Source organism: Nannospalax galili, unplaced genomic scaffold, assembly GCF_000622305.1.
Source record: "Nannospalax galili isolate Female #2095 unplaced genomic scaffold, S.galili_v1.0 scaffold132, whole genome shotgun sequence".
Lineage (NCBI taxonomy): Eukaryota > Metazoa > Chordata > Mammalia > Rodentia > Spalacidae > Nannospalax > Nannospalax galili.
Window position 1 is genome coordinate 2,736,237 of NW_008332644.1, and position 19,550 is coordinate 2,755,786.

The 19,550-nt window shown below is 42.4% G+C and overlaps 1 protein-coding gene across 1 annotated transcript in view; it reads left to right on the plus strand.

Moving 5' to 3' along the window:
• The window catches only part of Vopp1 (VOPP1 WW domain binding protein), a 119,363-nt gene that overhangs the window by 28,245 nt on the left and 71,568 nt on the right, over window positions 1-19,550 (plus strand). The window contains exon 2 of the mRNA XM_008827549.3: window positions 19,022-19,080. Within this exon, the coding sequence (XP_008825771.1) occupies window positions 19,022-19,080 (59 nt within the window). The remainder of the gene's footprint in view (window positions 1-19,021; window positions 19,081-19,550) is intronic.

Genomic DNA, 19,550 nt, shown 5'->3' on the forward strand with positions numbered 1-19,550 from the left:
CATCTAGATGTATATTTACATATACATGTGTCATGTGCTGGTTCATTTAGCCTCGATTTTGTCTGTTTGGTTGAGCAGCCCTTTATTGAACCAGCCTGGCCGTCACTGTCCTCAGACATACAGCTCTGGAGATTCTGTCCCTCAAGACCTAACATGCCTGCAAATATGAGCCCCACCCTGGCCAGCATCCTCAGTGTCAGCTCCTGGTAGCAGAGCGATCATCCAGGTGTGAATTATTCAGATCCTTAGTTCCTCATCCATTCAACCACACACCTTTTCACAGCCCATTATTTCCTTTTAAAGATGAGAGAGAGAGAGAGAGAAATGACATTCCATTTGTTTGAAGCTTTGTTGTAAAGAAGTGAATTGAAATGACATTTCAAAATCATCTGAGTATTTCATCTGCGTTGATCTTATTTCTTATTTTAATAAATTATTTGATAGCTTTAATTTTTCAAACAAAATGTATGTACATGGTTAAAGAAAAAGGGGCCTACTGCCTCTCCTACACATTGTCAGCCCCAGAGCTACCTTTGAAGATAGCTACTGTTAAATTTCTTGCATAGCACTTTGAATTTTTGATTTGTATATGCAGATATTTTGTTAGAGCTACACAAGTGAGATTAGACATGGTGTTCCACATCTCCTTTCTTCTTTTTTCCTTTAGAGACAGTGCTTGGAGACATTTCCACATCAGCAGCACAAGTGTAGTAATTTCTTGTAACAGCAAAGTGTTTTGTTCCTTCATATGAATGATGATAAAATTTATTTTTATTGTATGTGTTTGGCCTGAATGTTTATAAGTGCATTAAATGTGTGCTATGTCTGTGGAGGCCAAAAGAGGGCGTCAGATCCCCTGGAACTGGAGTTACAGATGGTTGTGAACTACCATGTGGGTTCTGGGAACCAAACTGGGGTCCTTTGCAAGAGCTGCCAGTGCTCCTAACTGCTGAGCCATCTCTCCAGCCCCAAGACTTTGGATTTTTAAAGAGAACTTTGATTTTTAAAACATTGGAATCTTGGGCTGGAGAGTTGGCTCAGTGGCTAAGAACACCAGTTGTTTTTGCAGAAGACCCGGGTTCAAATCCCAGCACCCACATGACAGCTAACAACTGTCTGTAACTCTGGTTCCAGGGGATCCGACAGTCTCTTCTGTCCCCTGCAGGCATTGCACGACACAGGTGCACTTGCCTACATGCAGGCAATACATGCATACACATAAAATAAAAATAATAAATAAAATATTTAAAAAAAAAACAAAAAAATTGGAATCTTTTAAAGACTGTAGCACTTATAAAATTGTCCTTGTTTTATATTGTAATAGAAACAAGAGATGTTGGGGATAAACAGGAAAGTTTATAGTTTAATAGTGATGTGTTTGTCATGTTGACAAAGGGTCAATTGTGCAGATTAGTTTTTGTTAACTTGATATAAACTAGAGGCACCAGGATACATCAGATTGGCCTGAGGGCATGTCTGTGGGGAATTTTTTTGATTGCTAATAGATGTAGAGGGGTTCAACTCACTGTGGTGGTGCCATCCCTGGGCAGGTGGACCTGGATGGTATAAGAAGGGAGGTTGAGTAATCCAGTGAGTAGTGTTCCTCCACAGTCTCTGCTTTGCTTCCTGCCTTGAATTCCTGCCTTGGGGTCTCAATGATGGACCTAAGCCAAATAAACCCTTTCCTCTCCTACATGGTTTTGGTCAGTCAGTGTTTTATCACAGCAACAGAAAACAAGCTAGGACACTACCCAACTCCCAGGGTGAGCATGATGTTAAATGAGATTTATATGAAAAGCATCTTGCGTGTGTGTGTGTGTGTGTGTGTACCTGCACCCACATGTGTGCGTGTTACTATTTTCACTGTATAATTGAGCTGGACTGACAAGGTGCCCTACATCATTAGGCATTATGAAAATGCCAGTTAAAGTCACCATGAAATACTGATACAGTTCCAGATTGTCAATATTAGAAGGACAGATAATAAATGTTATTGGATATGGAGAAACTCAAGTTCGTGTATATTTTTAGTGTCAATATAAAATGGTGTAAGTGCTTTGGAAAAGTTTGACACTTTCTCAAAGTTGTATATGGAATCCAGGAGTAGTGATATATACCTTTAATCATAGATAGTCAGTAGTCTGTGGAGTAGCAGGATCACTTGAGCCCTGGGAGTGCAAGACCTTGTTGCTGTAACAAGGAAAAAAGATATCAAAAGTTAGGTATGGTTTTGCCATGTTGCCTAAGAATTCTCCTCCTACATGTATCTACCCAAGATACAAGGACATGCGTGCAAATGTTTGTCGTGTTACCAGGGAAACTGATAACACTACATGTTATTCATGGGTTCTTCATCCCATAAAGAACATAGTTAGAAGAACTCGGAAGCTTGAGGACAGTTTTGTTAGAGCTTGAGGGAAAAAAAAACAGCCATCCAGGCAAGCTATCAATCTGGATAGCTGCTTAGAATAGGGAGTGAAGAAGAGAAAGGCAGAAAGCCATGCCTTACAGTAGAGGCTGGCAAACAGGATGGGTGGGTGTTGTAAAGGAACATACCTTTTGTAAAAGTATATTTACATTGCTAAAGTGCTTTGGATTGTATGATCATTTTCCTGAGATGCCAGACCATTTCTAACAGCTTGGTGTCCAATGTAGGGCTCTTCCCATGACTGAGGTCTTTGTGGGCTGATTCCCATGTTATGAAGTATACTCCACTGCCTTGTTTCAGAGACCTGTTTGGGTAAAGGAAAAGATAGATTATCTGAGATCAATAATAAGGTTTCCAGGGGCTGGAGAGATTGCTCAGCGGTTAAGAGCAAAGGCTGCTCTTGCAGAGGACCTGGGTTTAATTCCCAGCACTCACATGGTGGCTAACAGCTGTTTGTAACTCCAGTTCCAGGGGAATCCAATGCCCTCTTCTGACCTCCACGGTCATTGCATGACACGGGTGCACTTACATACATGCAGGCAATACACTCATGCAATAATAAAATATTATTTTTTTAAAAAGAATAAAGATTCCCTATATAGTCCTCTGTGGTACACGCTTCAGTATTGGGGGGATAATTCTGAAACAAAAGGGAAAAAGAAACAGCACACAATTAAATACTGTTGTTTAATCCCAGGAATCTGTTCTTAAACCAGTGATATATTGGCCAAGGTAGGGTCTGATGAGGAGTAGGTGTGTCAGCTTCTAATATGCTAATGGTAAGAACTCTGTGAGGGAGGAGGAGACCAATTATGCTTTTTGCTGGAGGAAGGAAAGAACTTGCACAGTGTCAGAAGGACATTCAAAATCTGTGGTTTCCAACAAAGGGTCCTCTTCAGTGTTTCCACTCAGGAAGGTTCCTCTAGGTAGGGGAGGGACCGGATTTGTTAGTGCCATTCAGAGGTCTGAGATTTAAAAAGAAACTGAGTCCTCTGATGGAAGGTCCATATGGGGTGGCTGATAAATTGGATCAATTTCTTGGGCCCCTACTTTATACTGGTGGGAGTTGATGTCAGTATTGAGTGTTCTCTGGTAAAGAGACAGGGATGGTAAGGAGGGTGTGCTGGATAGCTTTAGTGTCAACTTGACACACCGGGGTTGAGGGAGCCTCAATCAGGGAATTGCCTCTATTGGACTGAGGGGCAGCTTCTTGATGAGTGATGTGGGAGGGCCCAGCCCACTGTGGGTGGTGTCACCCCTGGGCAGGTGGGCCTGTGCTACACAAGAAAGCAGGCTGAGCAGGGCCAGGGGAGCAAGTCAGTAAGCAGTGTTCCTCCATGGCCTGTGCTCCAGCTCCTGCTTCCAAGTTCCTGCCCTGAGTTCCTACCTTGGGCTCCCTGATGAACTGTGACCTGGGAGATGTAAGACAAATAAACCCTTTCCTCCCCAAGTTGGTATTGGTCAGAGTGTTTTGTCACAGCAATGGAGAAACAAACTAGGACAGAGGGACACCAGTGTTGTTTGGAAAAGAGAACATCCACCCACATACAGTGTGACTCCAGTGATGAAAATGTCTCCAACCAACAGCCTGCATAAGATGATAATAATGAGGTTCATCGAGGCCACATGTGGGGCCTTCAAAGCTTGATTATAAGAGAGATTTGTGAATCAGTACCCTGGTCCTAGAATATGAATAAAGCCTTTAATGTACAAGGAAAAAAAGGGCCTGCACTTCCTAGAAAGACTGAAAGTTCAAAGAGAAAGTATGTGGTAGAGAAGTTTGCTTGGGGTAAGAGATGCTAAAAGTATGTTTTGTAGCTAACAGCTGGCCAGATCTAGCAAGGAAGCTACAGAAGATTGAGGCCTGGAAGGACAGATACTTGGTAGGGTTACTGAAGGAGGTTGAAAAGGTTTCTGTAAGAAGAGATGAATGTTGGCAGCTCTAAATCAATCTAAAGGAGGTAGATGAGAACCCAGGAATTCAGTATCTAAATCATCAAACAGAAACCCCAAATCATCAAACTTACAACCCCACGTTGTAAGTGTAAGGAGTGTAAGGAGAGGGCCTGCTCCCCAGTGATATGTGAAACCATTTTAAGGACTTAGGGGTGTATAAGAATCTATACTGTAGAGGAACAGGTCACCAGCAGTTGTGTGGTATGTTGCAGAATTCATAATCAAAACCTTCACAAATGAATGCAAGTGTGTGTGTGTGTGTGTGTGTGTGTGTGTGTGTGTGTTTATGTGTGTGTGTGTGAATAATGACAAAATCTTGGGCTAAGATCTTTCCAAAGTGTCCAGGTAGACTATACTGAAATGCCTAGTGGGTCAATTGAAATATTTAGTGCTTATTGTGGACCACCTTACTATCTGGGAGGAAGCTCTCCTTTTCCCCAGTGCTACAGCTAATCACGTAATGAAAACACTCTTAGAGTCAATAGTTCCATGATTTGGGTTAATAGAAAATATAGACTCAGATAATGAAAGTCATTTTAGTGCCACTGTTCTAAAAGGCCACTTGAAGGCATTAGTCATTAATTCGTACTGTCCTACTCCTTCATACCCTCCTTGGGTAAAGTCCAAAGAATAAATCAGACCCTTAAGTGATAAATTACTGCATTAATTCTAGAGACCAAATTGCCTTGGACAAAGTAATTGCTTATAGCTTTGCTTAGAATCTACGCAGTGCCTCAGAAGGACCTAGAACCCTCCTTGTATGAAATGCCATATAGATTGTCATATCTGGGAAGGGCCTCTTGACCTTCCCACCCTGAGGCTAAAGATCAGTTTCTCAAAAATTATGTGCTGGCTCTCTCCTCCACTTTGCTTTTCCCTTAGGTTAGGAGGCCTTTTTGCCCAGACCCATCCACTTGAATATCCGTCCCATCCTTTCCAGGCTCGGGACAGAAGTGCTGATAAAAATCTGGAAAGAGAACAACTTTGACTGGGAAGGGCCTGCTCTGGTGCCATTAATCACCCAAACTGCGACTCAGAGGACATCTGGGTACGAAAGCTTGATGTATAGACCTGATATATATGACAGAATGTATGAAATCCAGTGGGGGACATGGGAGGTGTGGCTGGGGGAGGAGGCCTAAATATGATTAAGATTTATTGCATGAAATGCACAAAAATTCAATGAAAATATTCACTAAAAATAATAATAATCAAAGACTCAGACCAGGGACCATTCCTTACGAGAACATATGGGTTAAGTATACAATTCACATCTGGGAAGTAGAGACCCTGAGATGTTTTTCTACTATGTCCTAGTTTGCTTTTTGTTGCTATGATAAACACCATGATCAAAGGCAGCTTGGGGAGGAAAGGGTTCATTTGGCTTACAAGTTACAGTCCATCATTGGGGAAGCCAAGGCAGGAACCTGCAGGTAGGAGCTGAGGCAGACCCCAGAGGAGCTCTGCTTACTGGCTTCCTTCCCTGGCTGGCTCAGCTTCCTTCTATATACAGCCCAAGCCTTCCTGCCTAGGGATGGTTCTGCCCACAGTGGCCTGAGCCCTCCTGATCAATTAACAATTAAGAAAATGCCTCACAGACATAGCCATGGACCACTCTAATGTAGGACAATTTTCAACTGAGGGTTCCTCTTTCCAGAGTGTCAACTTGACAACTAAAGCTAACTATGACAGCTTAGTTGCCCAACCTAGCCCCACCTCTAAACCAGTGATTACTGATAGAGAAATACAAGTAGTAGAAATTAAAGATTTGAAGAAGACTATAAGATTGAAACTGGGTATGGGGAAAGGAATGCATAATTCCACTGGATCTCCATAATTCCATAATTCTCTGGCTCTGTTAAATAAGAGCAATTGTTACACTTGCATAGCCAGGAGGCTGGGGTGGTCCTGTTCCTGCTTAGATGGACCTCAAAAACCTAGGAATGGTCTGTAAGTTCTTCCTCTTCCAGGATGAGATAGCCTGGGGGGAATCCAACATGTAAGTCTTTGTCGTTTCTGTTCCTAGCCACAAAGTTCCCTTCCTCTGAATTGTTTGACACCTCTAGTTAGGAATCAGTTATACCTACTGCCTCAAAAGGTGGAGGGAGGAATTGGAATTCCTGGGAAATAAGTCTGGATGGAAGGGCCTCCATGCCTTTGAAGAGATGCAGTACCACTCCAGCCTGAGCATTGCCAGGGCAAGATGTCTGATGGTATTGTGGTTACTCAAAATCTAAGCTGCAAGTTGGAGTGGGACCCGTTCTTTGGTCCAGTTGGTTATTCTTTTCACTGTTGTATATCGTCAGTTGACACATGTCAACCTCAGTTGTCTCATAGAAAAGGGAGCCTCTGACCACAGGAGAATCATTTGACCCTCATGTTTATGTAGATTTCACTGGAGTGAATACCCATAGGATTTGAGTCAGTGCTACTCTGGTGTTCTACCATAAATAGAATGGATTAATTATATACACTACAACCAACAGATTTGTAAATTACAGTAGTGTTGCCTGATGGCATAACAGATCAGTTGGAGTTACCAGTAGAATAGCATGGGACAATAGATTAGCCTTAGACATGATATTAGCAGAAAAAGGGGTGTCTATGTGATGTCAGTGCTGTATTTTCATTCCTAATACAGCTCCTGAAGGCACCGTTACAAAGGCTCTTAAGGGACTAACTAGCTTATCTAAATAGTTTGCTGAAAATCCAGGAATAAATGCCCTTCTTTCTAATCTTATGGACATCTGATGTCTTCAGTTCTGACCTCCCTTGTTATGGTTCTAGGAGTTAAGATTACAGTTGGATGTTGCATAATCCCATGCAATGCTAATTGTAATTGGATTTGAAGGAAAGAACAAACATGTATTATAAAGGGGTGAGGGGGATTGTAAGAAACATAAATTAAATGTGCTGCCCTTTCTTTTGAAGGGAGCTTTAAAATGTAAAATAGAGACTGCATAAAAAAATGTCAGAGCAGGTTCCCTCCACCCAGAGTGAAGAACAGGACCCCCTTTTGCATTAGGAATAAAAACCCAGTGGGACTTCCGCTTGGTGTACCTGCCCCCTCTGGAAGCACTGCACCCTCCTACAGAAGTAAGTTTGCTTTGCCAAAGTGCTTTGGATTGTGTGTGCTCATTTTTCTGAGACCTCAGACCGGTTTCTGACAGTGGGTAGAGCTTCAGGGATCGAGTGAGAAGGCCCAGAGTGTCAGGGAAAACATGTCCAACCTTTGCCGGTATCTGAAAGAGAAAGAAGTAGAAAAGAAAGAGAAGGAAAAGTTAAGCTTTTCTGAGTTAGGATTCAGCAAAGTGGGCCACCACCTGGCAGAGGCGCCACAGCGCTACAAGGAGGGAGCATTGCAGGAGCTGCATGTCGTAAAGGACTTCTGGGAAGGACAAATACAATATTTTATTAAGGGGATAATCCCTCCTTAGCATGTCTCAGGTGATTCAGCATTCCTAAGGGGAGGCAGGCAGCTAGACCTCTAGGCCAGGTGATTGACAGGCCCAGCTGGATTAACTCTTAAGAGGGGGAGAGTCCTGTGTAATGTTTTGGTTCTACACACAGGGCCAGAGGTAGAACTCAGATTCTATTGTTTTGACTGGCAGAAAGTAGCTTAGCCTTAATGGACCTCAACACACCCCAGATCCCACCACTGATACCTTTTCATATGATAGTTTATGTTCTCAGCTCTCAGAGCTGAGGCTTACTTTTCTAGTAGTAGCAGGGAAATGGGAGGTGAAGTCCAAAGCCTCAGTGCTCTCCACACCTACAGTAGCTCTGCCCCTAAAGAGGTAACCCTAAAATTGTTGAGGAACCAGACCAAGGGGCTGAGGCCCTAAGTACTTCTGGTAATTTTGACCTCCAGTTGGGGCTGCACAAGGACACAAATTAAAGCCCCTATCTCTAAACTGCCTGTTCAACTTCTGTCTCCTGTCCCCATCAGTAGTGGCATCATACACAGTAGCCAAAACATAAGAACCACACAGCTGTCTACCAGCTAATGAATGGTGTTTCCATACAGAGGACACTGGCACTAGTAATGAATGAAGGGCAAAGAGAAAATCCAGGCCAAAAAACCCCTGTAACTTGTCTGATTTTACTTCATTGAATCTTGTAGAAAAGGCAAAACTATAAGACAGAAAGCTATCTGAAAGAAAAGTAGTAGAAAAGGAGAAGGAAAGGTTATGCTTTTCTGAGTTAGGAAAGTATTGCCTAGATTTGAGATGGGAGGTAGAGTTGATCACTGAACTCTGGGCACAGAAATATGTGTTATGAACTAGAATGGATGAAGGGAGTTTAGTTGTATCCATTTCCTAAAATTTCACCTAACTGTATGTTGGACATGGATGACTTTGATGGTATGTGATAGAGAAATATTAGGTTCTGAACACTTCCCACGTGGTCACCACCCTTCAGCTACCTTCCCAGAAAAGCAGCAACCACCCCCAACTGGCCCCCCTGATACGACTCAATCCCAGTCACAGGTACTCTGTGGACCGGAGTCCTGCATGACTGATTCTTCTCCTATTGGGGAAACCTGTGCATCTGCCCAAGATGACACAGCTCATCCCCAAGCCCCTTCCTTGAGTCTGTAAGGGGCGGTGTGCCCTTCTTGGATCCCAGGCTGTGAGGAGGTGCCCACTTCTGCTCCCCGCCCCCATCATGGGTGTGTGGGTGCCCTCTCAAGTCTATCCTCTAATGGCTCTGCTTGCTCTGAAGAGGTTGATTTTCCTAGTTTCTTTCCTGCTTTCTGTTTCCTTACAGATGGTGCTGAAACCTGGGAGAGTTTTCAGCAGGGTCCGACCCCTGACTGAAAGGCAGCTGGCAAGTGACCTGGGGCCTTGACACTTGCTGCCTATAGCTATGTAGCAGGGTAGGGCCTTGTATCCAGATCCTTACTGGATATTCTTCTAGAACTTGGATCACCCAACTGTCTCCTGAATTTCTCTTTATGTGTTCATGGTTTTTAGAATTCTTGTTCACATGGGCAGGAGTAAACCTCCCAAGTGCTGCGCTACAGTTTGGGCTTTTGCACAGACTTACGGTCTTATGTGCCCCCTGTCTTTTGGCACAATACCTTCTGGATAGCGTTAGAAGAACTTAACTTTAGGGTGAAAATGTGGATGCAAAACATTCAGCCACCCCTGAAGAACTTTAACATAGGTATGTTTTTTTCCTGAAAACTTCAGTTCACAAAAGGGATTTTTATAGCAACCTTGAAGAAATTATGCTTATATTAAAAAGTGACTATATACTTATGCTTTTACTGTTACAATCTTTTTTTTTTTGCCAGTGAATATGTTTATTTTCTCATAGTTGAAAGTATATACAATTGAAATGGAGAGAAAGCGAATCCCCTAAGGGTTCTTAGTCTCATTCGTAAAAGAATTTAAAAGTGGACCCAAATGGAAGCTTTTACGATTTTATTAGAATCTTAAAGAAAAATCCTCAGGGCAGGCGAGCTGGTAATCTTGGCAGCTGCCTTGAGGAGGTGAATAGTGGGAAGAAGGAAAGAAAGCCATGGGAGCCATTGCAGGTTTACAGCCTTCATGGAGGTCAGACATGAGGCTGACTCATAGCCACATAGCTGGGAGAAGGAAGCTTTACAGAAAAAGTGAGGAAATACAAGATGCTAGGGGCAGCCCACAGCCTTAAAGAAAGCATGTTTAGTAAGAAAGGCATGAAGAAGAAAAGGAGAAATTGCGCTTTCCTGAAGAGTTCAGGAAAGTGGACAGACTTACGGAGACCTACATGGCTGTGGCTGGTCTGGACGTTCTGCGGGGATCTGAGCTAGTTCCAGGCAGAAATATTAACACACCATTATTAATACACTAGGTATTCCTCCCATCTATTTAGCATAACTTAAGGTGAACCTGCCTTCCTGCGAATGGTTCTATCACCAGGTAATTGACCAGTGAGACTGGAAAAGTAGGTCCTCCAACAGATAGACTAGACAGTTTTGTAGTCTGGACCAGTTCAATTTATGAGGCTTATTGATACTCTAGCACAATGAGTTTTAGATTGACTAATGAACAGTTTTCATGCTAACCTTTTTCTAAGTATGGCTTTCATTGTTGACCCTGTATTTCTTTGGGACCAATATATGCAATGGCAAAAAAAAAAAAAAAATCACTGCTACCACCTAAAAGATAATTTATTATATTTTGGTACATGTCTTTGTGAGTCAAAGTTCCTGGAAGGAAGCTGCATCTTCTGCTGAATCTTCTCTGAGGCTGTTTACCAATTAAAAGTTCAATCACTGTGGAGAGAATGAACTGTTGCAGGTCCAGAGCCTGATTACAATTTATCTCGGGTTATCTTTAGCTCCTTCAGTAACCACTGCTGACCCACGACTGTATCTGCCTTCCTTCTGACTAACAGGTGAAATCCTTTGAATGTATTAATTTAACATACCTTTGCTTCTACCAACCCAAAGGCTGAGTACTGTCAGCCAGCACCTGATGCCCATAGCTGAGGCCTCCCTCCACCTTCCTAATGTTCCACCAGTGAATTTGGAAAGTGCCTTGATTTATGTCTTTCCTTACTCTGTTACTTCATGAAGCTTACCACGTTGAAACATGGAATGTGGGATATCTGAGTTCCCAGCAGAGCTCACTCATACTTGACTCCAGATTAAACTATCTCTTATCTCCTTTGAGGTGAAGCTTGTATTTTTGTGTCAACATTTTCTGTGTTATTCTCTCTCTCCCATAATGTATAAGAAAAATATACAATTCTAGATATTTTTTAAAAAATTACTTTTGCTGGGTGTGGTGGTGCACACCTTTAATCCCAGCACTCGGGAGGTAGAGGCAGGAGAAGCTCTGTGAGTTCAAGGCCAGCGTGGTCTACATGGTGAGTTCCAGGTCAGCTGGGGCTACAGGGAGACCCTGTCTCAAAAAGACCAAAAAAAAAAAATTTACTTTTATGTGTATGCATGGTTTGCCTGCATATGTGTAAGTGTACCCATGTCATGCACTGCTCATGGAGGCCAGTAGAGGGTGTTGGATCCCCTTGAACCAGAGTTTAGGGTTGGTTGTCAGCTGCCATGTGGGTGCTGGGAACTAAACACAGATTCTCTGAAAGAGCAGCCAGTGCTCTTAATCCCTGAGCCGTCTCTTCAGTCCCTAGAGATTCTGTTTTATTGGCATTTTTCTTAGCAGTATATTCCTGTATTATTACATTTCTGCACAATCTGAAAGTGAATCCTTACTACTGTGTCTTTGGGTGTATGATAACTTTGTTAAGCTGAATTATATTGAAAGTATAACTTGAAATTTTACAGCTAAAGTTATAAATTTCTGATTTTTATTTTGGAAATGTAGTCTGTTTAAAAAAATATTTAGCTGGGTCTGGTGGCAGAGACTTGTAGTCCTAGATACATGGGAGTCTAAAGTGGGAGGGTGGCAACTTCAAGGCCTGCCTGGGGCCTCAGAGTGTGTTCAAGGCCAGCCTAGATAACTTAGTGAGCTCCTGCCTCAGAATGAGGGAAGCTAAAACACCTAGTGGCGATAGGGGTGGGGGTGGGCTGGAGTAAGTACATGTATGAGGCATGTGTCATCTTTTTCTCCTCACACAGTGGGAGTGAGGGGATGTGGGGGTGTAGGTGGGTGGGGAGTGGGTATCAAGGCTTTTTTGTTACTTTTTAAAGAATGTTTATCTTTTCTTAATTATATATGCTCTTTATTATTTAAGGCTACTAACCTTATTGTATTTGGGTGTTCTCTTCTGTTTTTTGTCTTTAATCTTGGCTTAATTTTTGTGCAGGAGATGAGGCTTTTTGTCTACTTGGGTTAAGGGCCTTGAAAAAAAATCTGCTGTCATGTGTCTCCTTGGTTAAAATCTAATTGTAAGCAAAGAAGTTATATGTATAAAGTTATGAGTGTTCACAGATTATTTTTCCAGGGATAAGTAGTTGGGACTAATTTGTGTCTTACAGTATGCATTTTCCCACTCATTAAGAGTGGTATAGACAGTGATAAATCTCTGTTTTCAGTAGTGCGTGAATTGCTGTAGTGGAGTTATTCTGTAAGAGCGTGAAGGATTCTGTGTGTTATATTTTCTTCATTTTAAAGAAATATTGCTTGTTAGAAGCTCATCCTCATCTCTAACAATTCAAGAAGGTGCTTCTGAAAAACAGAACTGTCCCTCAACCCAGGAATGAGTAATTAGCACTTAGGGAATTGGTGATAATTCTAGCACGGGAATTTAAAGTATGCCTTTTCCCATTATTACTTGTAGTTCAGATAATTACCTGTCATGCATGTCTTGGCTCAAATAGCCTCTTGTTGCCCTCTGTGTGTACCCAGTCCTGAGCATCACCCCACCAGCATGCAAGAGATTCCTTTTGCTTGCAGTCTGCCTAATGTAAAGTGCCCACTCCTTACTAGGCTGGAGCTGAGACCATTCTTTACCAAAGCTTTATCTCACTCTGTCAAGTTCAGCTTCTGAGTAGGTAAGAGAAGAGCGAGGTAGCATACCAGAGAATCTTGCCCCTTTGAGAAGTACAGAGTTTGGAGTCATAAGCTCCTGCCCACTCCTGCATGAGCTGTTCTATCATCTTGAAGCAAATCGTAGCCTTAATTGATCTAGGAGAGACTGTGGCTAAAACCCCCGCCATGATCAATAAGGATTCTTTCTCTCTAGGCATGAAGGGAGCTAGCTCTGTTAGCCACCCATTTGCTCATTATCTGCCATTTTTTTTCTGATTCCACTTTATCCACACTGCACAAAAGGAAAAAGGTCAAATTTAGATACAAATCCACACTGCTTTGAATCGCTCAGACCCTGTTCTTTACTCTTATGCAAAATCATAACCTTCAGTTCTCACAAATTCTGCAATGACTTCTTGTGGTGCAGCTGTTCTCCTAGCTTGGGGTTGGAAAAGGATGTACTATTTCATATCCTGTCCACAGAGTTGCCGTCAATGTGAGTATTGCTATTGGAGACTGGTGAAGATTTGTTCTTTGGGACTTATTTGAATGCTGGCTAAATATAGATAATTTTAAGATGGCTTAGCCACATCTATAGATATCCTAGTCCTCAAGTAATAGACGACCATAATTCTCCCCTAGTGTAAGGCATATCACATTAAGTCCTAAGTTCTCTCGATTGACTTGCACCTAACAGCTTTTCCTCTTGGTATTTCTTTCCTAGTAGTTGATACATTCATTGTATCTGACTTCTATTAATGACCTCTTACATAATGGATTTGCTTATTTTTATTATTCCAGAAGAAATAGAGTTCATTGAGGGTCTATTGCCCAGGACCTGAGACAGTGTCCTGACTACTGAGTATACTTGTAAGTAGCAGAAAGCAGCTCACTACTCCTGACAAGTGTGTGTTGTTTGGGCACATGGTCTAAGATGGTCAAGGCTTAGGAAACTGTGCCAACTATGGCTTGCAGAATGGCTGGGCTTTTAGGGATGAACAAAACACCCTGAACTGGACTGTTCATATTCTCAGATTATATACATTTAAAAACTTTTAGGGGAGAGGGGGATTAGTTCTTTTTAATGGAGATTTTAGAAAACTAACTGCTGTATAAATATGTTATGATAAAGTTAGAGTCTTTGCCCTCAAGAGGCTTGGAGGCATTGCTTCTGTGAAGATGATGGATAACCACAATAAAATGAGCCTTGGAAATCATTTGTTCTGGAGAATTAAGAAAGCTTGTTTCAAGACACACATTTAGGAACAGAGGTGCTAGCTGGCTATGCATTAGTGAACTAGGCTTGTTCTGGCAAGACATTTTATATATCCAGTCTTCTTTACACTGAAGTCTTAGAAACTGAGCAGAGTCTGTGCTACCTCAGGAACAAGGAAGCTGAGACCAAAGGAAACTGGTGACATGGCCTCTAAGTGTCAGGAGTAGAACTCAGCTGTTTAGTCGTGTAGCTCATCTTTCCTTCATGTGTCCTTTACTTCTGAACCTGGGTTGTTTTTGTAGGAGATCCTAGCCCAAAGCCTTCTGTCGTTCCACAGCCCATTCACCTGAAAGTCCACCAGGAGATATGTTCTGAAACTCTTGCTCATCCTTTGTAAATGACCCTTTTGACTAGACCCCGTCTCCCACCTCCAGCTTTGCCCTGTATCTGGTTTTTATGTTAGATTTGAGCATTAGATGAATGCTAACTCTCTCAGAAGATATAGATGTGGCAGAATCTGGCTCTCAACTCAGACATGCCCTGAGAAAATTACAGTCCATCTAACCACAAGGGCAGTTTGACTGATGCCTGGTTTTCAGCAAGCAAGCATTTATTGATGGAAAGATTCAACAACAAAACCATTAGGACTTAATGACACATCATTCAATGTTTTTCTTGTATTGTGACTTCTTGTATTCTTTGATTATATGCTTGTCAAATGTAAGAATACCATGTATTCACTGTAGTGAGATACTGTATGTGTGTATTGTGTAACAAAACTGATACTATGTTTTTAAAAAGCTGTTCTAATAATTTTTTCACAAAAGAGTGAGATTTTCCTAGATATTGGCCACCTCCAAACACAATAAATTCAATAGCATCAAAATGGAGCTGCATTATAAGTATTGGATAGCTTTGTTTAAGAAGTGTTTTCTGTTTCAGGACATGTAGATATGTGGCCATAATTTTCTCAAGATTAGATTTTGTAAAGGAGCAAACCAGGATCCAGATTTTTCTAAATATGTTTTGCACGGATAGTTTGCTCAAAATAATAAAGGTCATTAGCAAATAAGTGTGAGGTACAACCAAGTAGGCTCCTGTGAAGTTACCAAATAGCCCATCAAAAGTGCCAGAAAGGTTTTGAGAGGTAAGAGGAAGACTGGGCTAGAAATAGCACCTTGCACTTGGAAAGTGCGACTCTTAGGATTTTCCAGTGTCTGTACCATTTGGTTGCTCTGGGCCAAGATGTGAGTCAGGCAATTTTGCTGTGACATCCTTTAGTAAATGCTTTTCACCTTAGAAGAGTGAATTTTATCATTTTATTTATTTGTGTTTGGTACTTGAGATGAAAACGGTACTAAAGTATTCTCTCCACTCTGCGCTATACCCCAGCTGTCCCTGAACCTGACTTTTTAATAATTTCAACTTTACTTTTGTTGACTACAAGATACACTCAGTTTACATTTAAAGTAGATAAAATATGTTCTCAAAGAAAGTCAGTCTTCTACCCCCCGCTGCCCCCGGTGGAATAGTCAAGGAAAGTAAGGATTTTAACCCTTTTTCTGCTTTCTTCTTGTGTCTACACCACCTTGTCAGCAGGATGTTGGCTGACCAGCTTTGTGGCTGGAAAGCTGGCGTCACCCAGCCTATGGTTTTGTCCCCTCTTTATAGATGCTTCCTCTTTTGTTTTTCCTCAGATGGTGACTTCTGCAGTGCCTTTCAGACAGGGGATTTTCATTTTTTAACACTGTTTTTTTTTTCTAAACTTATAATAAGGTGCCTGGTTTTAAGACTTTACTGATAGCCAATCAACATGTAAGTTTCCTTCTCACTGTAACCCAGTGCCAAAGGTATAAAAGGTACATGCTGCTTTCCTTTGGGGCTCAGATTTTGAGGCTTGAGCCTGCTGGACCAGGCTGCAGCCTAAATAAAATACCTGCTTCCTGTACACAACTGATCTTTCCCATTTTACACCCACCCCTTACAGAGTAAGTGTTTCTGCTGATTCTTACCATACATGCCCTGAGATTCTGAAAAAAGCAAGTTAAGCGAACTGTTTTCCTTTCCTGTAAATGATGGCATACTGGGCACATGCTTTTGCATAATGCCTTTTCACTTAACCTTATATCTTCATGATCATCTCTTACCAAGTCTCTGAGACCTGCATTCTTGCAGGCTGAATAATATTCCACTGCATAAGATGCACTGTCATGTCTTTATCTTTTCTTTTTCTTTTCCCCTCCTTCCCTCTCTCCCTCTACTTCCTTCCCTCCCTCTCTCCTTCCTTCCTCCCTCCCTCCCTTCCTTTTTTAAGACAGGGTCTCCTGGTAGCCCCAGCTGATCTGGAACTCTTATATATAGACCTGGGGGTCTCACAGAGATCCCCCTGCCTCTGCCTCCCGGGTGCTGGGATTAAAGGTGTGCGCCACCACACCTGTACACTACCATTTCTTAGTCTTCCCCGAACAAGCATTTGTGTTGTTTCTGGGATTTCAGTATTAGAAAGAATGCCACTAATATCAGGCATATGGTGTTTCATATTTGTGGATGATCATCACTGGCTAAAGACAAATGTTATTTCAGTTATTTCCCAGACATTCCTAAATTTCCTTTTGAGAGTGTCTGGGAGTTGTGTTTTTGTGGAATCTTTTCAAACCTTGGAACACCCTCCCTGTGGATAGCCCTGTGTGGGTGAGGCTGAGGTGAAAATGTGCTTTTTCCAGGTCTCTTGGTCTGTGATGAGAAAGCCGGGAACTGGGTGCAGATTTGTGACGTCTTCTCGTGCTCTTTTCCTGCCACAGAGCCTCAGGGCAGCATGCAGGACTTGGTGGTAGCTTGGAGGGTGATGTTGAGCAGCCTAGAAGAAACAGATTTCTACAAAGGAATTTGTGACTCAGGATTTTGTCTGTTTGGAAGAAAAAGTCTTTTCTAAAATGCAATGCGTCAGTGCTGGGCTGGAAGTTGGGAGGTGTGGAACTGGCATAGCAAACAAGTGGCTGCTTTGGGTTAGGGAGCTCCTTAAGGGACGTGCCAACTATTGTATGCCACCAACCTTCACTGTCCATCTGTGCACACAATGGGGCCGTGCGAGGGAAGGAGCTTCTGGCACCTGGTGACCTCCAGCGGTCTTCAGGCTTTGTAGTCGTCAAAGGAGCCCGTTTCCTGATTGTGTGGAGCTTATTAAGTTCCAAGAAAGTTTGCCTGTCTGGTAGTGATGGAGAACTAAGAAGATGACTTAAAAAGCCACATGGAAGAATGACTTGATTCTATTACCACTCAAGACTCTTTTAAATGAATCGTAACTTAGAGCAGGGATCTGAAATTGTTTTTTCCTGCCAGAATAAATTGATTTCATTGGCTGCCTGCATTTCAGTTGTTGAATTGGACAGTAGGTAACCTTGATTAAATTAAATTCATTTTTCATTAATACAACTGGGTCAGTCCAGGCCACCAAACACAGTACGAAAAGACCCAGAGTCTCCTACTGTTTTCATAACCCATCTGACTTAGCTAATGTAATAATGTAATACGCACTTACTTCTCCCTTGCAGTGCTGTTACAAATTGGGGGGTCTGTTTCTAAGTTGATTACAACAGCCGGGCAGACTGACAGGACTGTCTCCATATTTGCGGGTGGAGTTGGGGAAAGCCAAGGATGGCCTTACCTTTCTGCCTTCCGTGAAGAGTGCCACTGCCCTGCCCAGAGCCAGCCTTGTTTTCCTTGTGTGTTTGGCCAGTATTCCTGCTCCTGGTAGCTTTGCACAGCAGTGGTTTTTGAAGTTTGTTTGCACATAGGGATCAACAAGCTGGATTTGTAGAGGTAGGATGTTGTGAATTATAGAAATCGATGTATGAGTAGAATAATTGTAGGAAAGTCTTGTGTCAATAGGTAAGAACATTTCTGCTTCGGGATCTCCATGAGCAGTTGGTGACAGTGACTTATGCTCACTTGTAGGCATGGACATTCATCTCCTGCCCCCATGAGCTGTAGCTCACATGTCCTGCCCAGTCCTTAGGGTTTTGGGGGGGGCTCCTATTCCTGTGATGCCAGGAGTTGGACTCACGGGGAAGCCTAGGGTGGGCTCCCTTCTTCCCTTCTCCTCTTTTTCTGCATCTAAGATGACACCTGGGCTGGGTATCTTGGATGCTGCTGAGGGAAACCCACCTTACATTTTGGGGCAAACATAGACCCACCACTACAGAATGAAAGGTTTGAACATGGCTTTCAGAGTATTGCAAAACATAAAGATCAAGAAATTGTGACACTATGAGACGTCTCTATTTTATTATTTTATGAGTATGAGTGTATTGCCCACATCTATGTGAGTGCACCCGTCTCGTGCAGTGCCCTTGGAGGTCAGAAGAGGGTGTCGGATCCCCTGGAACTGGAGTTACAGATAGTTGTTGACCATCATGTGGGTGCTGGGAATTGAACCTGGGTTCTCTGCAAGAGCAGCCAATGCTGTTACACCACAGAGCCATCTCTTTATTCTGAGATATGTCTTTAAAAAACAAAAATTTGGGGGAAACAGCTCTTAGAAAGTGCATTGTTTCACTCCATTCTTTACCATTCTGCAGTATCAAACTTAAGTTTTTAAAAACAGGGCGGATGTGTAGCTTAGTGGTTAAAGTCATTCCCTAGGTTACCCTAGGCTCTAGGTTTAATTCCAAGCACCAAAACTTTTTTTTTTCCTTTTCAAGAGTGATTTTCTTTCATTTGCTCTCTTAAGGAAATGTTTATACCTAGTGTGTTTAGAGATATGGAAATCGAGGAGAATAGATGCTTCCTTATGGCCTCCCCATTTAAAAGTTTTTGAATAAAACAGCTTGTGAAGGAGAGAAGGGGTTCTCCCTGTAACTTACTGCTTGGCCTGAACCCCAGCTTTTCATGTTTTCCCCCCATGCTCTTTCTTTGTTGCCTTCCTGAGACCTTAGTGTATACAAGTTACTCATTGCTGACAGTTTCTTCTGCTTTTATTTCTAGTGTACAGAGGCCAAAAAGCACTGCTGGTATTTTGAAGGACTCTATCCCACATACTATATGTAAGTATTGCCCTTTCCTTCTGGCTTGCTTGTGGTCACATTTTTTTCTCTGGGACTGGCTTCTGTGATAAGCATAAGACTGGATTGTTGCATAGGGAAGCCCAGGTGTGGCCTAGCCTCTGCCCCAGGGTCTGTGCCTGCTTTTGCTTATAGACAACCAGCCACCTCACCAAGAGCACTCGGTGTGCTCAGATGAGTCACTTTGAGGACATAAAGTACTGCATGCTTTGTTCTGGGAGGGCAGTTCACTCCTGCATGATTGGTTAAAATGAAGAAGATGTCTGGAAAAGGCAAAAATTTTATTGGTTTATATAAATTTTCCTAAACAAAGGGAGCAAGGGTATTAGGAATAGAGGTATGAACTTGAAAAGAAAAGGCCTCAACTGAGCTCCCGCACTTCTGTGAACATGTGTGTTTGTGTAGCTGTGTGTGTATGTGTGTGTGTGTGTGTGTGTGTGTGTGTGTGTGTG